We start from the raw sequence: 26,016 nt of genomic DNA on the forward strand, positions 1-26,016 counted from the left end.
TTGGGGGTCAGCATTCAAGAAAAAGATCTAAGTGTCATAGATAATTACGCTGAAATCTTCTGCTTAGTGTGCGGCAGTGGCCAAAAAAGCAAACAGGATGCTAGGAATTATTAGGAAAGGGATGCCTTTGTATCGCTCCATAGCGCGACCACACATTGAGTATTACGTTCAGTTCTGGTCGCTGTATCTCACAATAGCGGAATTAGAAAAAGTTCAAAGAAGAGCGACCAAATTGATAAAGGGGATGGAACTCCTCTCGTATGAGGAAAGGCTAAAGAGGTTAGGGCTCTTCAGCTTGGAAAAGACGGATGAGGGGAGATATAATTGAGTTGCACGAAATCCTGAGTGGTGTAGAACGAGTAGAAGTAAATAAAATTACAAAGACAGGGGACACTCAAGGAAGTGACATGGAAATACTTTTAAAACAGGAGGAAATATTTTTTCACTCAGTGAATAGTTAAACTCTGGAATAGTCTGCTATTGAGACTGACAGGGGGGATTTGTAGCATGGAATGTTGCCACGATTTGGGTTTCTGTCAGGTACTTGTGACCTGACTTAGCCACTGTTGGAAACAGGATACTGGGCTAGATGGACCATAGGTCTGACCCAGTATAGCTACTCTTATGTTCATGAAGTCTTGCCCCTAGGAAACCTGAAATTATCTATTGCTCTATTTGTAGATTTCTTTAAATACCTTGATTGTCATAGGTGCTGACTTACTGAAAATGTCTAAAGAAGATTTTGTCCAGGTCTGCGGCCCTGCTGATGGAATCCGCCTCTTTAATGCCATAAAGGGCAGGTTAGTAAGATTACAGTCTTTTATCTTGTAGTATTGGTTGCATGAAAAGTACACGTGAGCTGAGTGGTACAGTTCCAAAATTCCTTGCTATTAATCCCTAAACTCTCCTGTAATTTTTTTTTTTTTTTTATGGAACTGTTCTGGAATGTCCGAGTTAAACTCCAAGCACCTGAACCCCAAATCAACTACAACCAAAATGGCTGGGGGGGGGGGGGGGGGGGGAAAGTACAGCCTGTGAAATTAAGGGGTATCAAGTTTCACCACCTTGAAAAGGAGGTAGATTTTGCTCCCTGTAGCAGTAAAATACATGGAAAATGTAACGGTTCCGGCACTAATTTTATGTTCAAATGTAATTAGAAAAGCTTTGAGAAGCAAAAGAACTATCCAGTGGCATTCCTTGGTCGGCTGCCACCTGGGGCGGATTGCTTCTGCACCCCCCCCAGGTGCAGCGTTGTCCATCCTCCCCCCCCCCCCCCCCGGTGCATTTTTCCTACCTGCAGGGAGCAGCCGCGCGGCTGTCAGCTCCGCTGATTCCCTGCTCCCCCTGCCCCTAACAGAGGGAGCAGGGAACCAGCAGAGCCAACAGCCGCGCGGCTGTTCTCTGCACCCCTCCTGCCGCGTGCACCCGGGGCGGACCGCACCCACCGCTCTGCCCTAGGTACACCACTGGATCTGTCCTTGGTATGATAGTTATTTTCTAAGGAAAAGTCCTAACCCGAAAATTCGGAGCTGATGACCATTGAGAAGGAATTTCATGGTGTCCGGGGGTTAGTGTGACCTTCGAAAATACATTAGTATTTTTTTTTCTTCGTTAATTCATAGTTTGTGATTGTGTTCCCCTTCAACTTTAATACATTCACGAGGTCTTTGACACCACTGAGCTGTTGGCTCAGTGAATTCTGGGATTTCATTAATTAAGAGCTGAGCTATTTTCAAGCTCGATGCACTGGAGCTCCAAAATAAAGTACTTGGAAATGTGTCAAATTTTCAGGCAGAATTTTCTGCAGCAGTAGGACATTTTTGGGTTATTTTAGAAAAATGTTGGGGTCCCATTTTTTTTTTGCAGACACCTTGTATTTTCACTCTTGTAGAATTTGGCTACTGGTGCACAGTAGCTTTTGTCATCTTTGTGGTACATGCAATTTATGCTGTGCTTGCTGGTAGCAGGGGCATAGCCAGTATGGTGCCACGGGGGCCTGGGCCCCCATAGATTTGCCCCTGGACCCCCCCCCTCCCGCTGTCGCCAACCTTTGCTGGCGGGGGACCCCAACCCCCGCCAGCCGAGCCGAGGTCCTCTTCTTCCCAATCCCACGCAAAGCTGGACTTCAGACTAGAGCGAAGCCTTGCGCGGGATTAGGAAGAGGACCTCTGCTCGGCTGGCGGGGGTTGGGATCCCCCGCCAGCAAAGGTAGGTGACGGTGGGTTGGCGGCAGGAGGGGGGTCGTTGGGTCATCGTCGGGGGGGGGGTCAAAGTTGGTGGCGGGGGGGTTCGGCAGTGGCAGGCGGGGGGGGGGTCAAATTTGGTGATATGGGGGTTCAGCAATGGCGGGGGGGTTGGCGGCGCTGGGGGGGGGGCTAAATTTTGCCCCCTCACCTTGGGCTCTGGACCCCCCCTCCCGCCCCTGGCTGGTAGCCATCTCTTCTGGAACTTTACGTGGGCTGGAAGCAAGGGACTGTATGCATTCAGCAGTGGTGTGTGCAGTCCTGCAAAATTGGTCTCCAATTTAACATATTCTACCTTAGCTGCAATGAAAGCTGTTATGCTTTTACCTGTGGAAGATGTGAAAAGAGGCTGATGGGTTTCACTGGTACATAGTTCTTCCATGTACTTAAATCAAGGGATAAAAACAGGATTATTGTTTAATTGATCTGCAGGCATGTGCGTCCCAGGCTGATAATCTATGTCTGTCAAGAGTCAGAGCAGAGCAGGACTCATCAGTTGCAGAAGAGGGAAAGTGCAGATGGCAATATGTGTGGTAAGTTTCTCATGGTACAATAAGAAGTTGTCATGTGCAGATATCATGACAAGTGCTTACAGGCACGTCGTATGATATGGATGTAAAATTCACTAAACTTCAGCCAACAGTGTATTGATCATGCATTGCCTGGAGCAGAAACCCACACAAGGGTTGCATGATGATTAACAGCCAGGGCTGCCGAGAGAGGGGGGGGGGGGGGGGTAAAATTCCCTTTGCCTCCAAGGGGGGCCCGACGCCGGGGTCAGGCCGCCGGCGTTGCAGTCCGCGGTCTCACCTGCCTGCCTCCATGGCTCCGGGCCCCCTTCATTCAAAGTGGCAGTCACAGATTGCCTCTCTTCTGGCCTTCCCGCCCTGTGTCCCGCCCTCGCGGAAACCGGAAGTTACATCAGACGAGGGCGGGACACGGAGGGAAGGCCAGAAGAGACTCGATCTGCGACTGCCGCTTTGAATGAAGGGGGCCCGGAGCCGTGGAGGCAGGCAGGTGAGACCACGGACTGCGGGGGGGGGGGGGGGGGGCAGAGGTCGGGCGACCTTGCCCCGGGCCCGGCCTAGTCTCTTGGCGCCCTTGTTAACAGCGGTGAGGAGGTGGAAATGCATTTCTAGAGTATTATAACACCTCTTTTTTTTTTTTTTTTTTTTTTTTTTTTGTGTATCTGCAAATATAACTTCCTATACTCCAAATCACTGGCAAATGCAGAACTGCTGTACAACTCGTTAAGTAGCTGTCAAAAGTTGTCTCGTATCTGCAAACAGTTCCTTTTTTATTTATCTGTATTGTCAGATCCAAACTGGTGTGACAATTGAGAAGTTACAGTCTGTCAGGCTCGGCACAAACCAGCAATAACATTATGCTTGCCGATCTGTGCATACTTTAAGCATGTGCTAATAAGAAACCGGAATTTAGTTCCATTATGATCACCAGCACTGGCAGACCCAGATCTCTCTGTGTGGGATTAAATGTGGAGGGATCTAGTGAAGGCTGTCTTGGCAGGAAAACGGAGAGTGTGTGGTTGAACTAAGGGGTAAAGTCAAAGGAATGGAGCTGAAATTTAGCCAGTGAGATGATGCACAGTTCCTGCTGGATTCTATATATCGCGCCGAGATTTCCACATGGAAATTAAAGCGTATTCCATAACAATGTGCATAACTTAATTAGTTAATGAGCTAATCAGCGCTGATAATCGGATGTTAAGGAATTATCAGCAATAATTGGCATTAATTAGAATTTACGCGCGCTACTGTCTTAAGCGTATTCTGTAACATGGTGCACATAAATTCTGAGTCGCATAGTTGAAAAGTGGGTGTGGAATGGGTGGGTCATGGGCATTTATAAAATCTATGCGCGTTGTTATAGAATACACCTGTTCTGGAGGAGAGTCTATAGATGGCGCCCATTATAGAATATGCTTAGTTGATACTTCAGCGCCGATATCTGCACGCATCCATTTACACCAACGAAAACCTGGTGTAGATCTCCGCGCGTAGATTTAAGTGCACTGGGCAAACGAATCTTTTCCGGAGATGGGAAGGCGGTAGAACGAGAGGACATGAAATGAGATTGAAGGGGGGCAGACTCAGGAAAGATGTCAGGAAGTATTTTTTCACGGAGAGGGTGGTGGACGCTTGGAATGCCCTCCCGCGGGAGGTGGTGGAGATGAAAATGGTAACGGAGTTCAAACATGCGTGGGATATGCATAGAGGAATCCTGTGCAGAAGGAATGAATCCTCAGAAGCTTAGCTGAAATTGGGTGGCGGAGCAGGTGGGGGGAAGAGGGGTTGGTGGTTGGGAGGCTAGGATAGGGGAGGGCAGACTTATACGGTCTGTACCAGAGCCGATGATGGGAGGCGGGACTGGTGGTTGGGAGGCGGGAAATACTGCTGGGCAGACTTATATGGTCTGTGCCCTGAAAAGGACAGGTACAAATTCAAGGTAAGGTATACACATATGAGTTTGTCTTGGGCAGACTAGATGGACCATGCAGGTCTTTTTCTGCCGTCATCTACTATGTTACTATGTTACTATGTATGTTACTATGTTATGTTCTATAACCAAGGTGCCTAAATTTGGGAAGGCCCATGAAACGCCCATTTCCCTGCCCATAACCACGCCCTCTTTGCCTCCACACATTAGAAGTTTGGCACACATCGTTACAGAATACATTTAGTGAGTTGTGCACCTAAATTCTAATCAGTGCCAATTAGTACTCATTATTGCTTGTTAAGTGCTGTTATCAGCGCTCATTAGCTTGTTAAGCCAATTAAGTTACGTGCAGTGTTAATAGAATCCGCGCCATTTTGGCCTCTTCTGTCTATTGCGGCCCACCTCTGAGGAAACAGGAAGTTATGTCACAGGTGGGCCGCAGTAGAGAGAAGAGGCCGGTGCTGGCGGCAGGGCAGCCAATGGAAATCGCTGTCGCTTCCGCCTTTTATTCTTCTCTCATCTTCTCAATTCCCCTTGCTCCCTTCACTTGTCTTTATAGCCATGTTTTTTTTCCTTCTCCCCCTCCTCAAATCATTTTCCCCTCTTCTCTTCCCTTTTCCCTCCTCTCCCTGTCCCCAAGTCAGCTGCAAGCTTCAGTACTTCACCAATCAGGGGCAACGGCAAACTAATCCTTACTCCAAACTTGTTCCTTCATGCTTTGACTCCATATTGTTCCATATTCTTCGTTCCTGGGAAGTGTAAAGACAGGACCTAATGCTCCAAGGGTACATTTTTATTACTTCCCATGCATGAAAGGACCCAACATGTGTGCACACTACAACTCGCTTATGGGAAGCATATTGGCTCACATGCTCTCTACAATTATGTTTCTAGGTATGTTTTATTAATATACAGTGGGGGAAATAAGTATTTGATCCCTTGCTGATTTTGTAAGTTTGCCCACTGACAAAGACATGAGCAGCCCATAATTGAAGGGTAGGTTATTGGTAACAGTGAGAGATAGCACATCACAAATTAAATCCGGAAAATCACATTGTGGAAAGTATATGAATTTATTTGCATTCTGCAGAGGGAAATAAGTATTTAATCCCTCTGGCAAACAAGACCTAATACTTGGTGGCAAAACCCTTCTTGGCAAGCACAGCGGTCAGACGTCTTCTGTAGTTGATGATGAGGTTTGCACACATGTCAGGAGGAATTTTGGTCCACTCCTCTTTGCAGATCATCTCTAAATCATTAAGAGTTCTGGGCTGTCGCTTGGCAACTCGCATCTTCAGCTCCCTCCATAAGTTTTCAATGGGATTAAGGTCTGGTGACTGGCTAGGCCACTCCATGACCCTAATGTGCTTCTTCCTGAGCCACTCCTTTGTTGCCTTGGCTGTATGTTTTGGGTCATTGTCGTGCTGGAAGACCCAGCCACGACCCATTTTTAAGGCCCTGGCGGAGGGAAGGAGGTTGTCACTCAGAATTGTACGGTACATGGCCCCATCCATTCTCCCATTGATGCGGTGAAGTAGTCCTGTGCCCTTAGCAGAGAAACACCCCCAAAACATAACATTTCCACCTCCATGCTTGACAGTGGGGACGGTGTTCTTTGGGTCATAGGCAGCATTTCTCTTCCTCCAAACACGGCGAGTTGAGTTCATGCCAAAGAGCTCAATTTTTGTCTCATCTGACCACAGCACCTTCTCCCAATCACTCTCGGCATCATCCAGGTGTTCACTGGCAAACTTCAGACGGGCCGTCACATGTGCCTTCCGGAGCAGGGGGACCTTGCGGGCACTGCAGGATTGCAATCCGTTATGTCGTAATGTGTTACCAATGGTTTTCGTGGTGACAGTGGTCCCAGCTGCCTTGAGATCATTGACAAGTTCCCCCCTTGTAGTTGTAGGCTGATTTCTAACCTTCCTCATGATCAAGGATACCCCACGAGGTGAGATTTTGCGTGGAGCCCCAGATCTTTGTCGATTGACAGTCATTTTGTACTTGTTCCATTTTCTTACTATGGCACCAACAGTTGTCTCCTTCTCGCCCAGCGTCTTACTGATGGTTTTGTAGCCCATTCCAGCCTTGTGCAGGTGTATGATCTTGTCCCTGACATCCTTAGACAGCTCCTTGCTCTTGGCCATTTTGTAGAGGTTAGAGTCTGACTGATTCACTGAGTCTGTGGACAGGTGTCTTTCATACAGGTGACCATTGCCGACAGCTGTCTGTCATGCAGGTAACGAGTTGATTTGGAGCATCTACCTGGTCTGTAGGGGCCAGATCTCTTACTGGTTGGTGGGGGATCAAATACTTATTTCCCTCTGCAGAATGCAAATAAATTCATATACTTTCCACAATGTGATTTTCCGGATTTAATTTGTGATGTGCTATCTCTCACTGTTACCAATAACCTACCCTTCAATTATGGGCTGCTCATGTCTTTGTCAGTGGGCAAACTTACAAAATCAGCAAGGGATCAAATACTTATTTCCCCCACTGTACATATTGATATACCGCTTTTAACTTTTGACAGAACTCAGCAGTTTACATTAAAAATAAACAATTTAGTAGAAAAGAACTCCATTCCATATCCTGCATTATCAAGAAAATCTAAGCGGGGGTTCAACCTCACATACACATATAAAAAAAGAGACGGCTGAGGGGAGACATGATAGAAGTATATAAAATAATGAGTGGAGTGGAACAGGTGGATGTGAAGCGTCTGTTCACGTTTTCCAAAAATACTAGGACTAGGGGGCATGCGATGAAACTACAGTGTAGTAAATTTAAAACAAATCAGAGAATATTTTTCTTCACCCAATGCGTAATTAAACTCTGGAATTTGTTGCCAGAGAACGTGGTGAAGGCGGTTAGCTTAGCAGAGTTTAAAAAGGGGTTAGACGGTTTCCTAAAGGACAAGTCCATAAACCACTACTAAATGGACTTGGGAAAAATCCACAATTCCGGGAATAACATGTATAGAATGTTTGTACGTTTGGGAAGCTCGCCAGGTGCCCTTGGCCTGGATTGGCCGCTGTTGTGGACAGGACGCTGGGCTCGATGGACCCTTGGTCTTTTCCCAGTGTGGCATTACTTATGTACTTATCATAAAATTTTAAATAAACTATCAAACTAGCAATTTAGCCTCACATCATGGTAAAGCAAAATTCAGTATCTGTTAATAATCTGACATCAGTTTACAACTTGTTCCATTCTTGTGGACCTGCAAATGAAAAGTCTCCCAAGTCTGATCTCGGCCAAAAGAACTTTCAACAATGCTGGGATAGTTAAACATAAAAGTTCCTTCTGATCTCAGGGCCCTGTTAGGTCTGCACATCTGGCAGATAAAATGGTGCATTATTTGCTAAGCCTTGTAACATTTTAAATTTTGTGCAAAATTGGACAGGTAACCAGTGTAGATTTTCGTCAAACATGGTTTAATATGTTGGTTACTGATCTGAATAAAAATGGGGCTGACAAAATTCCTACTAGATACTGACTCTTGCAGTGCCGTAGCGAGGGCGGCTGACACCTGGGGTGGGTCGCCGCTGCGCACCCCCCACCCCCACCGGAGCGCACTTTTACTTACATTGAGAAGCGCGGGACGGGCAGGTGGGCCGATCGGCCCCCCGAGTGCACATTGCTGGGAGCTGCGTCGGCTCCGCTGGTTCCCTGCTCTCTCTGCCCCGGAACAGGAAGTAACCTGTTCTGGGGCAGAGGAAGCAGGGAACCAGCGGAGCTGACACCCCCCAGCGGCGTGCACCCGGGGCGGACCGCCCCACCGCCCCCCTCCCTTCTACGCCACTGGACTCTTGAGTTGTTAATGTTGGAACCGAGGGCCTTTCAGCCTCCCACATCTGAAACTGTTACAGATTATTTTTGGTTGTAAACATTAAAGTATTATATTTAAGGAATTGGGGGTTGGAGTAGTATCATGGGATATCACTAAATCGATAGCAAGAATACCCTTATTAGTATCGGATGCTCGCTTAAGAGAATGTGCCTATCGTTGTATTCACAGGGGATATGTAACTACAGCTCAACTAACCCATATGGGAGGGAATCGGAGCCCAGAGTGTCTCAAATGTGGGAAGGACCCTGGTACAATGCTACATATGTTTTGGAGTTGCCCCACCTTGAAAAGGTTTTGGACACAAGTTCGAGGCTTTTGGAAGGAGCGGTTGGGGCTTCGGATCTTAGGGTCAGCTGAACAATTGCTTTTAGATATCCCGGGGTCTTTCAGAGGGCAGAATAGATTTGAAACAATATTGCTCTGAAAGATGAGCTTACTGGCCAGGAAATGCATTTTACAGTACTGGACAATTAAAGATCCTCCAGCATATTGGCACTGGAGAAATCAATTGCACCAGTTGGCATCTTGGGAGGCCGGAGAATCCCAGCTCTCAAAGAACAAGAGAGTCACGTTTTTGGCTGTCTGGGGTCCTTATCTGAGAAGTCTAAGCCATAGAGGTCGAAGTTTACTCTTAAATGCAGGGTGAATCCATGGATTAATACTGAATAGCTCTCCAGGTCTGGGGAGGGGGGAGGGAGGGGGGTAGAGGAGGGGGTTGGGGGAGGGTGGGGGTAGGATAAGTACACCCTGACGGGAGTAAATAAATAAAAAAAGAATGTTGTATTTAAGGGAGGGGGGGGGGAGAAAGGGGGAAGAAAAACTCTAAAATGATACATGTTCATTGATCAATGGTTGAATAATTAGATTGAGGTTTGATGACTGTTATCAGCAGAGCCTTGTAAGTCAACGTTTATGTTACTGTAATTTCAATAAAAACTGTTTCAACATAAAAGCAGAGGGGAAGGAGGGAGGGTTAGGAGGGGATGGGAGAAATTGTTAAAAAGTTTTGATGATGGATTTTATCATTGTATTTCTATTTTGAAAGTTTGACGGTGGCAATTATGTTTATGCCAGATATTGGATGTAGTTATTTTGTTTCATCAATAAAAATGTTGAAATATATATAAAGTATTATATTTAACATTTATTGCAGTATACCATGCGATTTTCTTAGAGGAGCTGACCAGTCTGGAGCTAATAGAGAAGATAGCAAACTTGTACACAATTTCACCACAGCAAATAAATCAGATCTACAGGCAAGGACCAACAGGGATCCACGTAGTGGTGAGCACAGAGGTAAGAGATGTTCAAATGAACGGTTGTAGGTATGTTTTGCAGACATAGGCCTTCCCTTTCCAGAGCTCTTTGAGGGCATTTCAGGTTTGTGTTCTGCTTCCCTAGCCCTTTGCAGCGGAAACATTTGCCAGGCTATTTAAACTAACTTCCTTAGGAGCTCGTGATCATGAAACTGCAAGTGTCCTTGGCCCAGTGGCGTAGCTACGTGGGGCCTGGGGGGCCTGGGCCCCCGTAGATTTGGGCCCTGAACCCCCTGCCGCCGCCAACCCGCCTACCTTTGCTGGTGGGGGACCCTAACCCCCCGCCAGCCGAGGTCCTCCTCGCAAAAGGGTTCCTATTCCTTCTGTTTCTGACGTCCTGCATGTTGTACTTTGTACGTGCAGGACGTCAGACTCACAGAACAAAGCTGATCTGCAAGGCTTCGTTCTGTGAGTCTGACGTCCTGCACGTACAATGTGCAGGACGTCAGAAACAGAAGGAATAGGAAGCCTTTTGTGAGGAGGACCTCAGCTGGTGGGGGGTTGGGGTCCCCCACCAGCAAAGGTAGGCGGGTTGGTGGCAGGAGGGGGGTCGAGCAGGTCGTCGGGGAGGGGGGGGTCAACAATGGTGGGCAGGCGGTGTCGGCGGCAATGGGGGTGCAGGGGGGGAATTCGCGGTGCCGGGGAGGGGGGCTAAAATGTGCCTCCTCACCTCAGGCTCTGGACCCCCCTCCTGCCGAAGTCTGGCTATGCCCCTGCCTCAGCCAGCCGCAAGACTCTTCTAAACTGTAGCTCGGCCTATATAATCAGGTTAGGATTAAAGCACAGGCCTAGTTCGCCTATGCTTTAAACCAAGGCCCAAATATTTGAAAGAGGGCCTGTAAATTCAGTGACTCTCAAGGCAGGTTTTTGCTCTGGTAACTCAGCTGCTGACAGAAATCAGAATGCATGTGGGAGGGGGGGGGGGGTTGGAGTGTAAGCAAGCCACCGCTGCTCATGGAGACCTGTCTATTCTTGCCACCCCCCTGTGCATTGTCCTCAAGATGACAGAAGGAGCCAGTAGCTTCTTACCTGCTGTGTCCTCCTTGGCTGGTTTTCTTCTGGGCTTAGAACCATACAGAGCTCTATTTGTGGAAGTTTTAAAATACATTTTGTATTACAATGGGGGAGGGGGGAAGCACAACATACTTGTTTGCCTAGGGCCTACCATAGAGTTTAAGAACACAAGAATAGCCATACTGGCAGAAGCATAGCTAGGTGGAAATGCACCCCCAAATGGACTTCTGCCGATGCCTATTTTAAAATATGCCCCGGTGCCATCAGAAGTCCGCTTTCTGCTCCCCTAGCACCCTCACTTTGCATACACTTCTGTGTACTGGGTTAGACTAATGGTCCACCTAGTCCAGTATCCTGCTTCCAACAGTGGCCAGTGTAGGTCAAAAGTACCTGGCAGTATCCCAAAATAGCAGCAAGATTCATGCTGCTGATCCCAGGGTTCATCCTGCCCTGTGTATATCAGACAAAGTGTGGTGTTCACTCCTTCCACTGAAGAACTTCTAATCCAGTAAGACAAACGGGATGGTGGAAATCAAAATATGCTATGAAAGGAATTTTGATTGGTGAGGGTAACATTTATAGTGGGCGGGTTCTTCCATTGGCTTTGCAGGTCTTGAGCACTTTAGATTATTTTTCTATCATCACATTTGGAAAGTAGGTTGCCATGTTCTTGAGTCTTGTCATTCCTTCTTTGGGTCTTAGGTAGGCTTCCTTTCTCATGTCCCAGTGTAAATATTTTGTCTTCTAGTTCAGTGTTTTTCCCAAGTCAGTCCTGGAGTAACTTCTTGCCAGACAGGTTCTCGGGACATCCACAATGAATATGCATGAGATTGATTTACATACACTAACGCATGCGTCAACCTTTTCCTACTTGAGCACACAATTCTGGAATGCGCTGCCGCGAAATTTAAAAACGATCTATGAACTAACTGACTTCCGCAAATTACTGAAGACCCATCTCTTTAACAAGGCATACCACAAAGATCAACAAATGTGAAATCCTCCACACATACCTATAATTGCCTTATAATATCTGCTTGTTATATTACTATCATGCTTTATCACTCTCATGTTACCCAAGATCCTTCTGGAATACTAAATGTCTATTCTCTTATGTATTTCCACTATTCACGATGTATTGTAAGCCACATTGAGCCTGCAAAGAGGTGGAAAAATGTGGGATACAAATGCAATAAAATAAATAAATAAAATACATTATCTCCATTATATGCACATCTCTTTTTTAATGCGTATTCATTGGGAATATCCTGAATACCTGACTGGCAAGGAGGTTACTCCAGGACTGACTTGGGAAATACTGTTATAGTTGGTACCCATGAAAAGCTGATGATTGGCCTGCTGTTTTGTTGCTGTCAAGTTTGGCCTGCTGGAGTGGAGGAGTGGGTTAGTGGTTAGTGCAGTGGACTTTGATCCTGGGGAACTGGGTTCAATTCCCACTGCAGCTCCTTGTGACTCTGGACAAGTCACTTAACCCTCCATTGCCCCTGGTACAAAATAAGTACCTGAATATATGTAAACCGCTTTGAATGTAGTTGCAAAAACCTCAGAAAGGCGGTAGATCAAGTCCCATTTCCCTTCCCCTCCTTTATTGGCTAGGATGATGTATTCCAGGGCTGCGCAAGGAAAGTCCGTGGTATCATCGTCGTCTTGGCTGCCGCGTAAAAGTGTGCGCTTTTCAACTTGCTTCATTTGGACCAGCAGTTTTCTTACGCTTCTTTGGAATTCTAGCATTTATTGGGCTCCTGTGCCCATTATACAGACCGACCTTTAGTTCGGAAGAGCCTCACAGGTGGTTCGAGGTGACCTGCAGTTTCATGGATCATGAGCCCCTAAGGAACTTACTTTAAATAGCCAGTAAAAATGGCTCCAAAACTTGCATTGCAGAAGACAAATGAGGCAGAGCACAACATTGAAATGCATCCTACGGTTTTAAGTGCATGTTTAGTCTCCCAAAAGTCTCCTTTGCCATTTTACCCAGATTAAATCTAAGGCCCTCAACTTTTTAATTGCTGCAAAGTGCTTCCAGGCAACTTTAGGTAGAGAATTGCCTTTGCTAGCTCAGCCATCTGGGGAGTGTAATTAAATGCTTCAGTTACATATTAACCATGTGGATTGCTTTCTGCGTGGTTCTTCGTGTGCCCCTGGTAGAGCAGCTAAAGTGGGGGAGGGGGCACCGAGAAAATGTACTTCATGGGCCATTAACTATATTAAGTGTGTGCATAAACATGCAAAATAATAATAATTTAAGAAAAAGACGTGGAAGGGGGATAGAAGAAAAGAAATGCGCTTGAAGGTTGTACCACTTGAAGTTTATGATGTCCTGGCCGTGGCGTAGCCAAGGGTGGCCAGGCCCTCCCACTTTCAACTCAGGCCCACCCAGTAGCAGCACACCTATGATGTGGCCCAAAACTCCCAATGACTGTCCCTCCTGTATACCTTGTAAATAGCAGATCTTTGCCTGCACTGAGCAGCGACTGATACATACTGCTCGCACCAGTCCCACTGCCTTCCCTCTGATGTATTCTCGCCTATGCAGAAACAGGAAGTTGCATCAGAGGGAAGGCTGTGGTGCCAACATGAGCAGTGTGTATTAGTTGCTGCTCGCTGCTGGTGAAAATCTGCTATTTAAAAGGTATGCGGGGGAGGGGGGGGCTGTTTGAGAGACCATATGGCATGCAGGCGAGAGAGGGAGAGACCAAATCAATTGTGGGACAAATGAAGTTCTTCTGCCCACCCAAAATTGGGTGTCTGGCTCAGTGGCGTACCAAGGTGGGGGCGATCCGCCCAGGATGCACACCGCTGGGGGGGGGGGGGGGGTGCTGCGGCGCGTGCCTGCTGCGAGAGTTCGCTAACTTCTCTCGTTCGCTGCAGCTCCCTCTGCTCCGGAACAGGTTACTTCCTGTTCCGGGGCAGAGGGAACTGCAGCGAACGAGCAAAGTTAGTAAACTCGCAGCAGGCGTGCGCTGCGGCAGCCCCCCCCCAGCAGCATGCACCCGGGGGAGGGGTGTCTTTTGCCGGGGGGGGGGGCGCCGCCCCGGGTGTCCGCCCCCCTAGGAACACCACTGGTCTGGCTACGCCCCTGTGTCCTGGTCTTTTCTGTGGTTTTCTTCCTCTTCTGGCAGCTGCTTTTGACGTTGCTTAACAGGTACCAAAGTTCTGTTAGTTAGAAGCTGTAGTATTGTCCCTTTAAAAAGTAAGTAATGAAAGCATGAGAATCAGAGGCTTCAGGAATGCTTTCCAGTATAGACTGTAGAAGAATTGGATGGGCATGGTAGAGTCGGAGCTGTTTGGGGATCTCGGGAGGGTATAGAACAGGGGCGTCCTACCTCGGCCCTCTCCAGATCGGGTTGTCAGGATTTCCCCAACAAATATGCATAATATCTATTTGTATACAGTGAAGGCAGTGCTTGCAAATAGATCTCAAGCATATTGTTTGGGAAAAATCCTGAAAACCCGATCTGTATTGCGGCCCTCGAGGTTGGAAACCCTGGTATAGATGTTTATGGGGGTGTAGATGGGGTAAATTGAGAGTGTATTATATGTGGGGTGGGTTTGGAAGGACATGGATATAGTTTATTGTTAAACTTGAAAGTGTAAGAGTATGTAGGTTCTAGATTTGTGTGTGTTGATATAGTGAGTAGGGTGATGGGTAGGTAGATGTCTGGGGATGTGTGGATGCCGGGTGAGTGGAGGTGTACGATGTGAAGGATTTTAAATATTTCAGATGCAGTTGAATGGGTGTGTGGGTTGTGTGTTGTTTATAGATTGGTGTTGTGGTGGGGGTGGAGGGGAGTAACTTTGGAAATGTGGGGAACAAAGCCTTGAAAGTACTTTTTTGGTGTCCTCCTTCTCCAGCTGCTTCAAATATTTTTCCCTGTCTCTGTTACTCTGTGCTGCTGTTTGCCAAATTGCTGGTAGGTTGAGGAAGAGATTTTGGAATGGAGCAGGGATGAACAATCACAGTTTTGAACAGTTTTTCTCAAAGAAAGCCGTGGTGATCAAGGCTGAGTTTGCTGAAGAGATTAACTTGATTTTTCTGCTCTTTGAATTTGAGATAGTCAAACATTCTGCTTGCCAAATCTGGTGAATTTTTAGAAAGTAATTGTTTGTTTCATGGGGAAGAAGTGGAAAACGTTTTTAACTCTTAAGCAGATCCCTAACATCCAACAGCATCCTATTCCAGTGGTGCCTAAACCTGCCCCGAGGAATCTCCAACCAGCCAGGGTTTCAGGATATCCACAATGCATATTCATGCAGATGTTCTGAAAACCTGGCAGGCTGGGCAGATCCCCCCCGGGATAGGTTTGGGAATTACTACTCTATGCTATGCTTTTATTTTGTACAGTAGAAATCAAACAAAATAAAACATGGAAAAGAAAATAAGATGATACCTTTTTTTATTGGACTTAACTTAATACATTTCTTGATTAGCTTTCGAAGGTTGCCCTTCTTCGTCAGATAGGAAATAAGCAAAATGTGCTAGCTGACAGTGTATATAAGTGAAAACATTCAAGCATTACTATGACAGTCTGACAGGGTGGGAGGATGGGGGTGGGTAGGAGGTATGCATGGGGACATCAAAGCATATCATTGATATTCTAACAGGATGGGTGTGGATAGGTGAGGGGAGGGTGATCAACAGAGACATACAGCTTTATGGTTTATAATGGTCTAAGAACCCCAGGTCCTTGTTAAGTCCTTTCTGTTGGGTGTTAAAATATTCAATCATTCTGACTTCAAAGGTCTTACGTTCTTGTATGGTTTTAAAGTTACCTTTCAGGATTCTCACTGTGAAGTCACTGGTACAGTGTCCTGGTCCTGTAAAATGTTGACCAACAGGCGTGGGAACCCTGCTGGCACCAGTATTGTTCATATGATGTCTATGTAAATTGAATCTTGTCTTAAGCATCAGCCTGTTTCTCCAATATAGCATCCTTCGTTACATTTTTTACACTGAATATACAGTACAAATAGAGAGGGTAAAACAGCGTACAACCAAAGTATACAGACAAAAAAGAGCAACACTGGGCCTTCAAGACTAGGACAACAGGAGAACTTTATTAACAGGTGACCCGATTACCGGTGCACAGGAGAAGGCTTTTTCCTGGAGCTTGTTTTTTCGTGTTACAGCGGATATCCTAAATAACACTTTAATGTGTTGAGGCACTTGACCTACATTATTAATATACTTCAGTATCAATACTCTGACCCCTGAGGCAGGCGTCATTTGGCGCCGAAACACGGCCCCTGTCGGGTCACCTGTTAATAAAGTACTCCTGTTGTCCTAGTCTTGAAGGCCCAGTGTTGCTCTTTTATTGTCTGTATCCTTTTATTTTGAAAATGACCCGACACGGGCCGTGTTTTGGCATAACAAACGCCTGCCTCAGGGGACTGTGGTAATGGAGATTTACGTGACGTGTCCAGGGTCACAGAAAGTTGTAGTTGGAACCGAGCCAGTTGCTGTTTCACCTCGTTCTAAAGACCTGAAAATGAGGTGAAACAGCAGCTGGCTCGGTTCCAACTACAACTTTCTGTGACCCTGGACACGTCACATGTCGGGCCATTTTCAGAATAAAAGGATAACATTTTTCTCAATCCTGAAGGCCCAGTGTTTGCTTTTTTGTGTGTGTGTTTCTGGGGGTCCACAGGCCAGTCAGGCTTTTAGGATATCCCTAACGAATATGCATGTTCATATACTACAAATAACTATCATTCCTTATTTCATAATTATTCCATAATTCTTTATTTATTACAATACAATGCAAATATCAAGTATCCAAAATCATTCATTTAAAACCAATATCTCTCATCCCTCACTCTCTCTCTCTCTCTCCACATTCATACCATGCAAACTCAATCAAACCTCATTCCCATTTATCTAGCTATCAAACATATAAACGGCGAGTGACCGTACTCACTCGCAAATGCGCAGTAGAGACTTCCCTCTCTGCCCCGCCCCCGCTTCAATACGTGATGATGGGGGCGGGACAGAGAGGGAAGTCTCTACTGGCATGCTGCAGACGTCGGAACCGCTCCCCCTCCGCCCCTCCATCTGGCCCGAGCACTGTGAATTTACATCACCACGCAGCAGCAGGCACATCAGCAAAGCTGCCGTCAGGCTTCCTTCTCTGCCTTTGTCCCGCCCTCGCCGATGTTGCGTCACACGAGGGCGGGACACAGGCAGAGAAGGAAGCCCGCCCCGACGGCAGCTTTGCTGATGTGCCTGCTGCTGCGTGCTGATGTAAGTTTACAGTGCTGCTCGGGCCGGGTGGAGGGGCGGCGGCGGAGGCGACTCCGGGGTGGGGGCTCGGAACCCCCCCCATTCCAAAAGTAGCCCGTTTTCACGGGCTCAACGGCTAGTAATATATATAATATACTGTAAAACATTATTCCCTAAACCAAATCTCCCTCTATTATTACAAGCCTAAACATTTTGAGGGTTTTCTTTGTTTGTTGATATTAAAGTTGATTTTGCCCACACTGCTAAACCATTTCCCCAAATTCCAAAGCAAAAAAGTGCAAGAATCTCTTCTCTGAGCTAATGCTTTACTACATTATAAGTTACTACAAATCTTCCAATATGTCAGTGAATAGCTTATGGGCAAACGTTCCTGTGCAAAAAAACAGAGTTCTTACACTCTAACGAATATGCATGAGAGAGATTTGCATATCATGGAGGTGACCAGGTATGCAAATCTCTCTCATGCATATTACAATTATTAACAGAGATCACTTCTCTACCACCACCTCTTCATAATGGATCAACAGAGCCCACCCCTATCTCCACATTCTCAACTACTACACGCTCTTCTTTTAATATCCCAACAGAACAACATTTACATAACATCGTTAAAAATATTAAATCTACTACAGCTCCCCATGACTCTATCCCATCTATCTTCATTAAACAATCTGATAAAGAACTCAGCCCTTTTATTCGTCATATGATCTATCTCATCTTCCCACTCAGTAGGAACCATCCCAGCAGCTTGGAAACTAGCCATCGTGAAACCCAAACTTAAAGACCCTTCAAAATCCATCTGAAATAAAAATAACTAACTGTGCGCACCTAAATGTGAGAATGGACTTCTATATGTCCTGTAGAATTGTTTTGCCGTGTAGGAATTGTATTGGATTCCTGTCTTACTTTTTCCGCCCAGATTTCTAGTCTGTGCAAATCTAGTTTCTACATACGCCGTCAGTTGCGTTCAATTCATAGGTACTTCGATCTAGATACATTTCATTCTCTTGTGCTGTTGGTATTGATAACCGTCTTGATTATGGAGACATTAAGGCTCATTTTCAAAGCACTTAGCCTCCCAAAGTTCCATAGAAACCTATGGAACTTAGCCTCCCAAAGTGCTTTGAAAATATGCCTCATAGTCTACTTAGGATGCTCTCGCTTAAACCGAAAGAAGGTGCAATCAGTACGAAACGTGGCTATTAAACTGGTCTGTCATGCACGAAAGTTTGACCATGTTTCTCCCGTTTCGAAAACTTCATTGGCTTCCAACAGAACAATATATTTCATTTAAACTCCTTAAGCTCATTTTTAAGGCCCATAGAGTTGGTCTTCCTGATTACCTCTCTGCCTTTACAATTCCCTATTCACCAACATGACTCCTTCGCTCATGATCGTCTGGTTCTTCCACATCCTAAATCAGCTCAACTTGAAAGCACTCATCGTACATTCTTCTTTGCAGCTCCTGCTCACTGGAATTCCTTCCCACTATCTTTAAGGTCTGAACTTTCTTTTAAGAACTTTAAAAAAAGCTCTGAAAACCAGGTTGTTTAAGCAGGCTTTTATTTAACTAAAGGAGAGAGTTTGGTTGTCATACTGCATTGCTAAACCCCCCCTTTTCCCAGCCTTGCTCTTATACTATCCATCCACCCTTATGCATGGAGATAGGAGGGTGACAAAGCAGTACAATTTTATGGTTTATAATGGGCTAGAAAACCCAGATCTTTAAGTCCTGTCTGGTGGGTGTCAAAATATTTAATCATTCTGACTTCAAAGGTCTTGCGTTCCTATATTTCTTTTCTGAATGTTTGTTTTTAGCCTGTAAACCACCCAGAACTGCAAGTTAGCTTGGGCGGTATAGCAAGTATAAATAAACTATAAAGTACAGGGTTCTGTAAGTTTTATGGTATAAATGGGAGCCCTACCCATGCCCTCCATGCTCAGCCCACGTGTATGCCCACCCCTTGCTTTTGGGCATTATAGCGCTTAAGGCTCTTGCGTGCATGAGACACTTCTTCCGTTTATACACGTGTATAAAGGGGTGCTTAGTTATAAAATTGCCCTTTACATGACTATTTTATAAAATACACACATGTACCTAAACTGCACTCCTGGGATCATGTACAAGTAGATGCAATCATTCCCATCTTTGCACGTGTGTACCTGCAGGCTGTTTATACTTCTTCATGAACTATGGCTTGATTTGATTGTATTTTTAGATTATTTTATTTTATTGGTGCATATGTGTAGGTTTTGTTCTGTTTATAGACTCCTGATTCAGGCCTAACGACCAAAACATGACTCGTGTTGAGTCTTTGATACTCGGCAATAAAGATTTTGCACCACACCGTTTGTTTTGGGACTTTGTCACCTTTGCTGTTCATCTTGTGGAAAGGCTTGTTCTTCGTGCTTGGGCTGTTTATAACCGCCGTGTTCCACGTGTCAAACATACTTTACATATGCATATGGGTGGGTGGGGGGGTGGGGGATTCTATAAATGATGCTAAAATTAGACACCATAAAAAGGGCGCTGATCCACACCCTTCCTCCCAGGGCCTGATTGGTTTTTGTCTTTTCAGATGGTGCAAAATTTCCAGGATGAATCGTGTTTTCTAATCAGCACCTTAAAAGGTAAGTATTCTTTTTTTTTTTTTTTTTTTCCCCCTGGATTGTTGCCCATGTAAGAATTTTCACAAAAAATGAAATTAGATACTCTAAGGGGCCCTTTTACTAAAGGGTGTTAAGTCTTAGCATGTACTTAATGCGCAAAAAACAGCCTACCTGAAACTCATTAAAGTGTTATGTGGTATTTTGCCTGTTATCATGTGCTAACCCCCCCGCATGATAGATATTTTTCAGAAATGTGTTTTTGAGGGGGCTTGTCATGGGTGGAGAATGGGTGTGGAAGCATTACACAGCTAGTGTGTTCTGATTACCGCATTAATTTTTCACAGGTAATGCACATTAATGACATTAGCATGTGACCTGAAATAAAAACATTTTTTTAAATGCCCTAAAAAAATGCCATTTTGAATCTGGGCTTAGTGTTCAGGAAGGTCCCATGCTAAGATGCGCTAAGCCCAGATTCTAGTACACCTTAGCAAAAGGGCCCCTAAGTTCTAGCTGAATTTATTGATAAACATTTGTGGGACAGGCCTCAGCAGGATCAGAGGTAAGTCAATTTGTGTGCCAGCGTCAGGTGCTTTTGGGGAGAGGGGTGCTGCTTGTGGCTGTGCAGGGTGGGTCCCCTTCCAGTACAGGGCTGGGTTAGGTACCTTCCTTGCCTTCCTGTATAAAACTGATGCTACTCTACCTTGAATTTCAGGCAGTGTATGTGTTGGTACAGGGTCCTGGGTGGAGCAGTTTTGCACTCATTTATCTTCAGTCAGAGAAGAGAGCAGCTCTCTTGAAATGTTAAATGTTATGGTCATGATTGTGACTCTTTTTTATAACTTAATATTAATAAGGGAGAAAATTGAACCCAATTCAAATTACTGAATTAAAATCAAAAGGAAAAATATTCACAAATATGACCAGAAATGTGCAAACGTATAAATGCTGGCTATCTCAGAAATACATCATAACGTTCTCAAAAGGTGGGAGTTCGTGTGGAAGTGGTGGAAAACCATGCACTCAAAAATACTGAAGATGAAACCAAAAGATGGCACAGAACAAACCTGTGGTACATAAGTAATGCCACCCTGGGAAAAGACCAAGGGTCCATCGAGCCCAGCATCCTATCCAGGCCAAGGGCACCTGGCGAGCTTCCCAAACGTACAAACATTCTATACAATCAAGCCATTGTGACATCACTAATGAGGTTGGCTCTTATTGGTGGAATGAGCCACTATGACATCACAATAGGTTAAATCACTGCTCTATGTAATAAAAGTGTGCCAAGTAGAGGACATAAGTACATAAGTAATGTCACACTGGGAAAAGACCAAGGGTCCATCGAGCCCAGCATCCTGTCCACGACAGCGGCCAATCCAGGCCAAGGGCACCTGGCAAGCTTCCCAAACGTACAAACATTCTATACAATCAAGCCATTGTGACATCACTAATGAGGTTGGCTCTTATTGGTGGAATGAGCCACTATGACATCACAATAGGTTAAATCACTGCTCTATGTAATAAAAGTGAGCCAAGTAGAGGACATAAGTACATAAGTAATGCCACACTGGGAAAAGACCAAGGGTCCATCGAGCCCAGCATCCTGTCCACGACAGCGGCCAATCCAGGCCAAGAGCACCTGGCGAGCTTCCCAAACGTACAAACATTCTATACAATCAAGCCATTGTGACATCACTAATGAAGTTGGCTCTTATTGGTGGAATGAGCCACTATGACATCACAATAGGTTAAATCACTGCTCTATGTAATAAAAGTGAGCCAAGTAGAGGACATAAGTACATAAGTAATGCCACACTGGGAAAAGACCAAGGGTCCATCGAGCCCAGCATCCTATCCATGACAGCGGCCAATCCAGGCCAAGGGCACCTGGCAAGCTTCCCAAACGTACAAACATTCTATACAATCAAGCCATTGTGACATCACTAATGAAGTTGGCTCTTATTGGTGGAATGAGCCACTATGACATCACAATAGGTTAAATCACTGCTCTATGTAATAAAAGTGAGCCAAGTAGAGGACATAAGTACATAAGTAATGCCACACTGGGAAAAGACCAAGGGTCCATCGAGCCCAGCATCCTATCCATGACAGCGGCCAATCCAGGCCAAGGGCACCTGGCAAGCTTCCCAAACGTACAAACATTCTATACAATCAAGCCATTGTGACATCACTAATGAAGTTGGCTCTTATTGGTGGAATGAGCCACTATGACATCACAATAGGTTAAATCACTGCTCTATGTAATAAAAGTGAGCCAAGTAGAGGACATAAGTAATGCCACACTAGGAAAAGACCAAGGGTCCATCGAGCCCAGCATCCTGTCCACGACAGCGGCCAATCCAGGCCAAGAGCACCTGGCGAGCTTCCCAAACGTACAAACATTCTATATACAATCAAGCCATTGTGACATCACTAATGAGGTTGGCTCTTATTGGTGGAATGAGCCACTATGACATCACAATAGGTTAAATCACTGCTCTATGTAATAAAAGTGAGCCAAGTAGAGGACATAAGTACATAAGTAATGCCACACTGGGAAAAGACCAAGGGTCCATCGAGCCCAGCATCCTGTCCACGACAGCGGCCAATCCAGGCCAAGGGCACCTGGCGAGCTTCCCAAACGTACAAACATTCTGTACATGTTATTCCTGAAATTGTGGATTTTTCCCAAGTCCATTTAGTAGTGGTTTATGGACGTGTCCTTTAGGAAACCGTCTAACCCCTTTTTAAACTCTGCCAAGCTAACCACCTTCACCACGTTCTCCAGCAACGAATTCCAGAGTTTAATTATGCATTGGGGTAGAGAAATATTTGTTTTAAATTTACTACACTGTAGTTTCATTGCATGCCCCCTAGTCCTAGTATTTTTGGAAAGCGTGAACAGATGCTTCACATCCACCTGTTCCACTCCACTCGTTATTTTATATACCTCCATCATGTCTCCCCTCAGCCGTCTCTTCTCCAAGCTGATGAGGTTTTTGAAAAAAACGCCCCTCCCCCACTTCTGCAGGTGACAATAGGCTTAGGGTACCTTTACCCACAGTGTAAAACGGGTGCAGAGAGAGAGTCCATGTGGGGCAATCCTTTTCAGACATCCACATGTGCTTATCCCATGGGTATTAAATATCTGTTGTGCACCGCTGGCATGATTTTCAAAAATACTTTTTTTTTAATTAATGTATTCATACTTGCTTTTATGCCTCTTATTAAATTGTATCAAGGCATTTAACAGCGTAAAAATGAAATACAGTTCACAATGGAGTGGAGGAGTGGCCTAGTGGTTAGGGTGGTGGACTTTGGTCCTGGGGAACTGAGGAACTGAGTTCGATTCCCACTTCAGGCACAGGCAGCTCCTTGTGACTCTGGGCAAGTCACTTAACCCTCCATTGCCCCATGTAAGCCGCATTGAGCCTGCCATGAGTGGGAAAGCGCAGGGTACAAATGTAACAAAAATAAAATAGATACTATTGGAGATTCTACATGGAATGTTGCTACTATTGGAGATTCTACATGGAATGTTGCTATTCCACTAGCAACATTCCACGTAGAAGCCTGCGCGGCCACATTGGTGACCTGCAAGGGCCGACTTCTACATGGAATGTTGCTAGTGGAATAGCAACATTTCATGTAGAATCTCAAATAGTAGCAACAGTGAAGGAGTGGCCTAGTGGTTAGAGTGGTGGACTTTGGTCCTGGGGAACTGGGGAACTGAGTTCAATTCCCACTTCAGGCACAGGCAGCTCCTTGTGACTCTGGGCAAGTCACTTAACCCTCCATTGCCCCATGTAAGCCGCATTGAGCCTGCCATGAGTGGGAAAGCGCAGGGTACAAATGTAACAAAAATAAAATAGATACTATTGGAGATTCTACATGGAATGTTGCTACTATTGGAGATTCTACATGGAATGTTGCTATTCCACTAGCAACATTCCACGTAGAAGCCTGCGCGGCCACATTGGTGACCTGCAAGGGCCGACTTCTACATGGAATGTTGCTAGTGGAATAGCAACATTTCATGTAGAATCTCAAATAGTAGCAACAGTGAAGGAGTGGCCTAGTGGTTAGAGTGGTGGACTTTGGTCCTGGGGAACTGGGGAACTGAGTTCAATTCCCACTTCAGGCACAGGCAGCTCCTTGTGACTCTGGGCAAGTCACTTAACCCTCCATTGCCCCATGTAAGCCGCATTGAGCCTGCCATGAGTGGGAAAGCGCAGGGTACAAATGTAACAAAAATAAAATAGATACTATTGGAGATTCTACATGGAATGTTGCTACTATTGGAGATTCTACATGGAATGTTGCTATTCCACTAGCAACATTCCATGTAGAAGGCTGCGCAGGCTTCTGTTTCTGTGAGTCTGACGTCCTGCACGTACGTGCAGGACGTCAGACTCACAGAAGCAGAAGCCTGCGCGGCCACATTGGTGACCTGCAAGGGCCGACTTCTACATGGAATGTTGCTAGTGGAATAGCAACATTTCATGTAGAATCTCAAATAGTAGCAACAGTGAAGGAGTGGCCTAGTGGTTAGAGTGGTGGACTTTGGTCCTGGGGAACTGAGGAACTGAGTTCGATTCCCACGTCAGGCACAGGCAGCTCCTTGTGACTCTGGGCAAGTCACTTAACCCTCCATTGCCCCATGTAAGCCGCATTGAGCCTGCCATGAGTGGGAAAGCGCGGGGTACAAATGTAACAAAAAAAAAAAAAAGTGAAATCTTTACATGCAGTCCAAGACTCCCAGTTTATCTCAGCATAAAGCATACAAAAGCTGTGTGTTTTTTTTTTTTTTTTACTAATTTGCAGTACTTTAGTTTTGCTATAACCTTGTTTGCAGGCGCAATGGATCCCCCAGTTTAGGGCTGTAAAAACCAAAAGCTGGTTGTTTTCGTTCTCATTCATTTTATTTCTGTTGAGGGATAATTACTGTTGGGAAGAATCCCTGCAAAGGGTGTGTGTGTGGGGGGGGGGGGGGGAAAGTCCCTTTAAAAATGACCTTGCATGACACAAACTATGTACTCGCAAACCAGTAACTCCTGTGGTTATTCTGAAAACTGCCACCTCAATTTATAGCACCTCCTTAAGTGAAGCTGCTTCTGGGAGGAAAACATTGTCTCTGGAATACTGTGAAATCAACAGGCATAAAATTGCATGCTGTTTTGCTGGGTGCCTCTGAGCTATCTGGCTCTGTGCCATAGAGGGTCAGGGGTATGGAAAGATGCAGGACGGGCAGCACATGAATGTGGATGAAGCACATTGAATTAGCAGCCCTGTCAAGGTACAATAGGTGAAAAGGTCCCCTGCCTGGAGGGTGTTGAAGTAGGGGGACTGTTTTAAACTTTTCTGATAGTGACAGGTGCCAAAACAGAAGGTGAGCGTGTCTGTGTGTGCATGCGCATTCTTGCATAAATCTCTCTCTATATAAACTGTTTGGGGATTTTTGTTTTTGTAGAGTGGCCATGAGGGCTTCCAAGACAGGAGTAGCGCATTGCTGTGGTCTATTACTGTAAACCAGGCGTCCTCGAAGCCCACCACCCAGCCTGTTTTTCAGGATTTCCACGGTGAATATATACGAGATCTATTTTCATTCACTGCTTCCAGTGCATGCATGCAAAATAGTTCTTATACATATTCATTGTGGAAATCATGAAAACTGTGCTGGATTGTGGACCTCGAGGACTGGATTTGAGGACCACCCCCCCCCCCCCCCTATTGTAAACCATTTCTTGGAAGCTCTTCGCTGGCTTTTTTTACGCCAGTGTCCTGACATCCTCCAAACTGAGCTCGAGGTCTTCACGCATGTGCCAATGCATGATTTATTGAAATGGCAGCGTTCACAAAATACAAAATTCAACCGGGGCAGCTGAAGAGAAGAAAGTGGTTAGGGTTATTGTAAACAGGGCTGTGGACTTGGTACACAAAACCTTCAACTCTGACGCCTCTGTTTTTCTGCTGTTCAACCCCACCTCCTACTCATATTAGGCTTTTAAGGGGCCCTTTTATGAAAGAGTGGCAAGCCTACCGTGGGCTTGCTGTGAGGCAGTTTGGCTATACTGCCTGGGCTCCCAGGGGAAGCCCGGGGGCAGTTCCTGCCCCCACCATGTTCCACTTGTGCACATCAAAAAAACGTTTTTTTCTTTCAGCGGCAGGGGTGCTCCTGGTGGTAATCAGGCAGCGCCAAGATACAGCGGGAGCCCTCATCACCTCCTATCAACTTCTGTCTTCTGTGGCCAA

At 45.7% G+C, this 26,016-nt stretch overlaps 1 protein-coding gene across 1 annotated transcript in view; it reads left to right on the forward strand.

Moving 5' to 3' along the window:
* The window catches only part of TFCP2L1 (transcription factor CP2 like 1), a 153,548-nt gene that overhangs the window by 120,879 nt on the left and 6,653 nt on the right, over window positions 1-26,016 (forward strand). Inside the window, exons 11-14 of the mRNA XM_030209603.1 lie at window positions 710-800; window positions 2,676-2,776; window positions 9,713-9,855; window positions 19,731-19,782. Coding sequence (XP_030065463.1) covers window positions 710-800; window positions 2,676-2,776; window positions 9,713-9,855; window positions 19,731-19,782 — 387 coding nt within the window. The remainder of the gene's footprint in view (window positions 1-709; window positions 801-2,675; window positions 2,777-9,712; window positions 9,856-19,730; window positions 19,783-26,016) is intronic.

The sequence above is a fragment of the Microcaecilia unicolor genome, chromosome 7 (assembly GCF_901765095.1).
Source record: "Microcaecilia unicolor chromosome 7, aMicUni1.1, whole genome shotgun sequence".
In the NCBI taxonomy this organism is placed as follows: domain Eukaryota; kingdom Metazoa; phylum Chordata; class Amphibia; order Gymnophiona; family Siphonopidae; genus Microcaecilia; species Microcaecilia unicolor.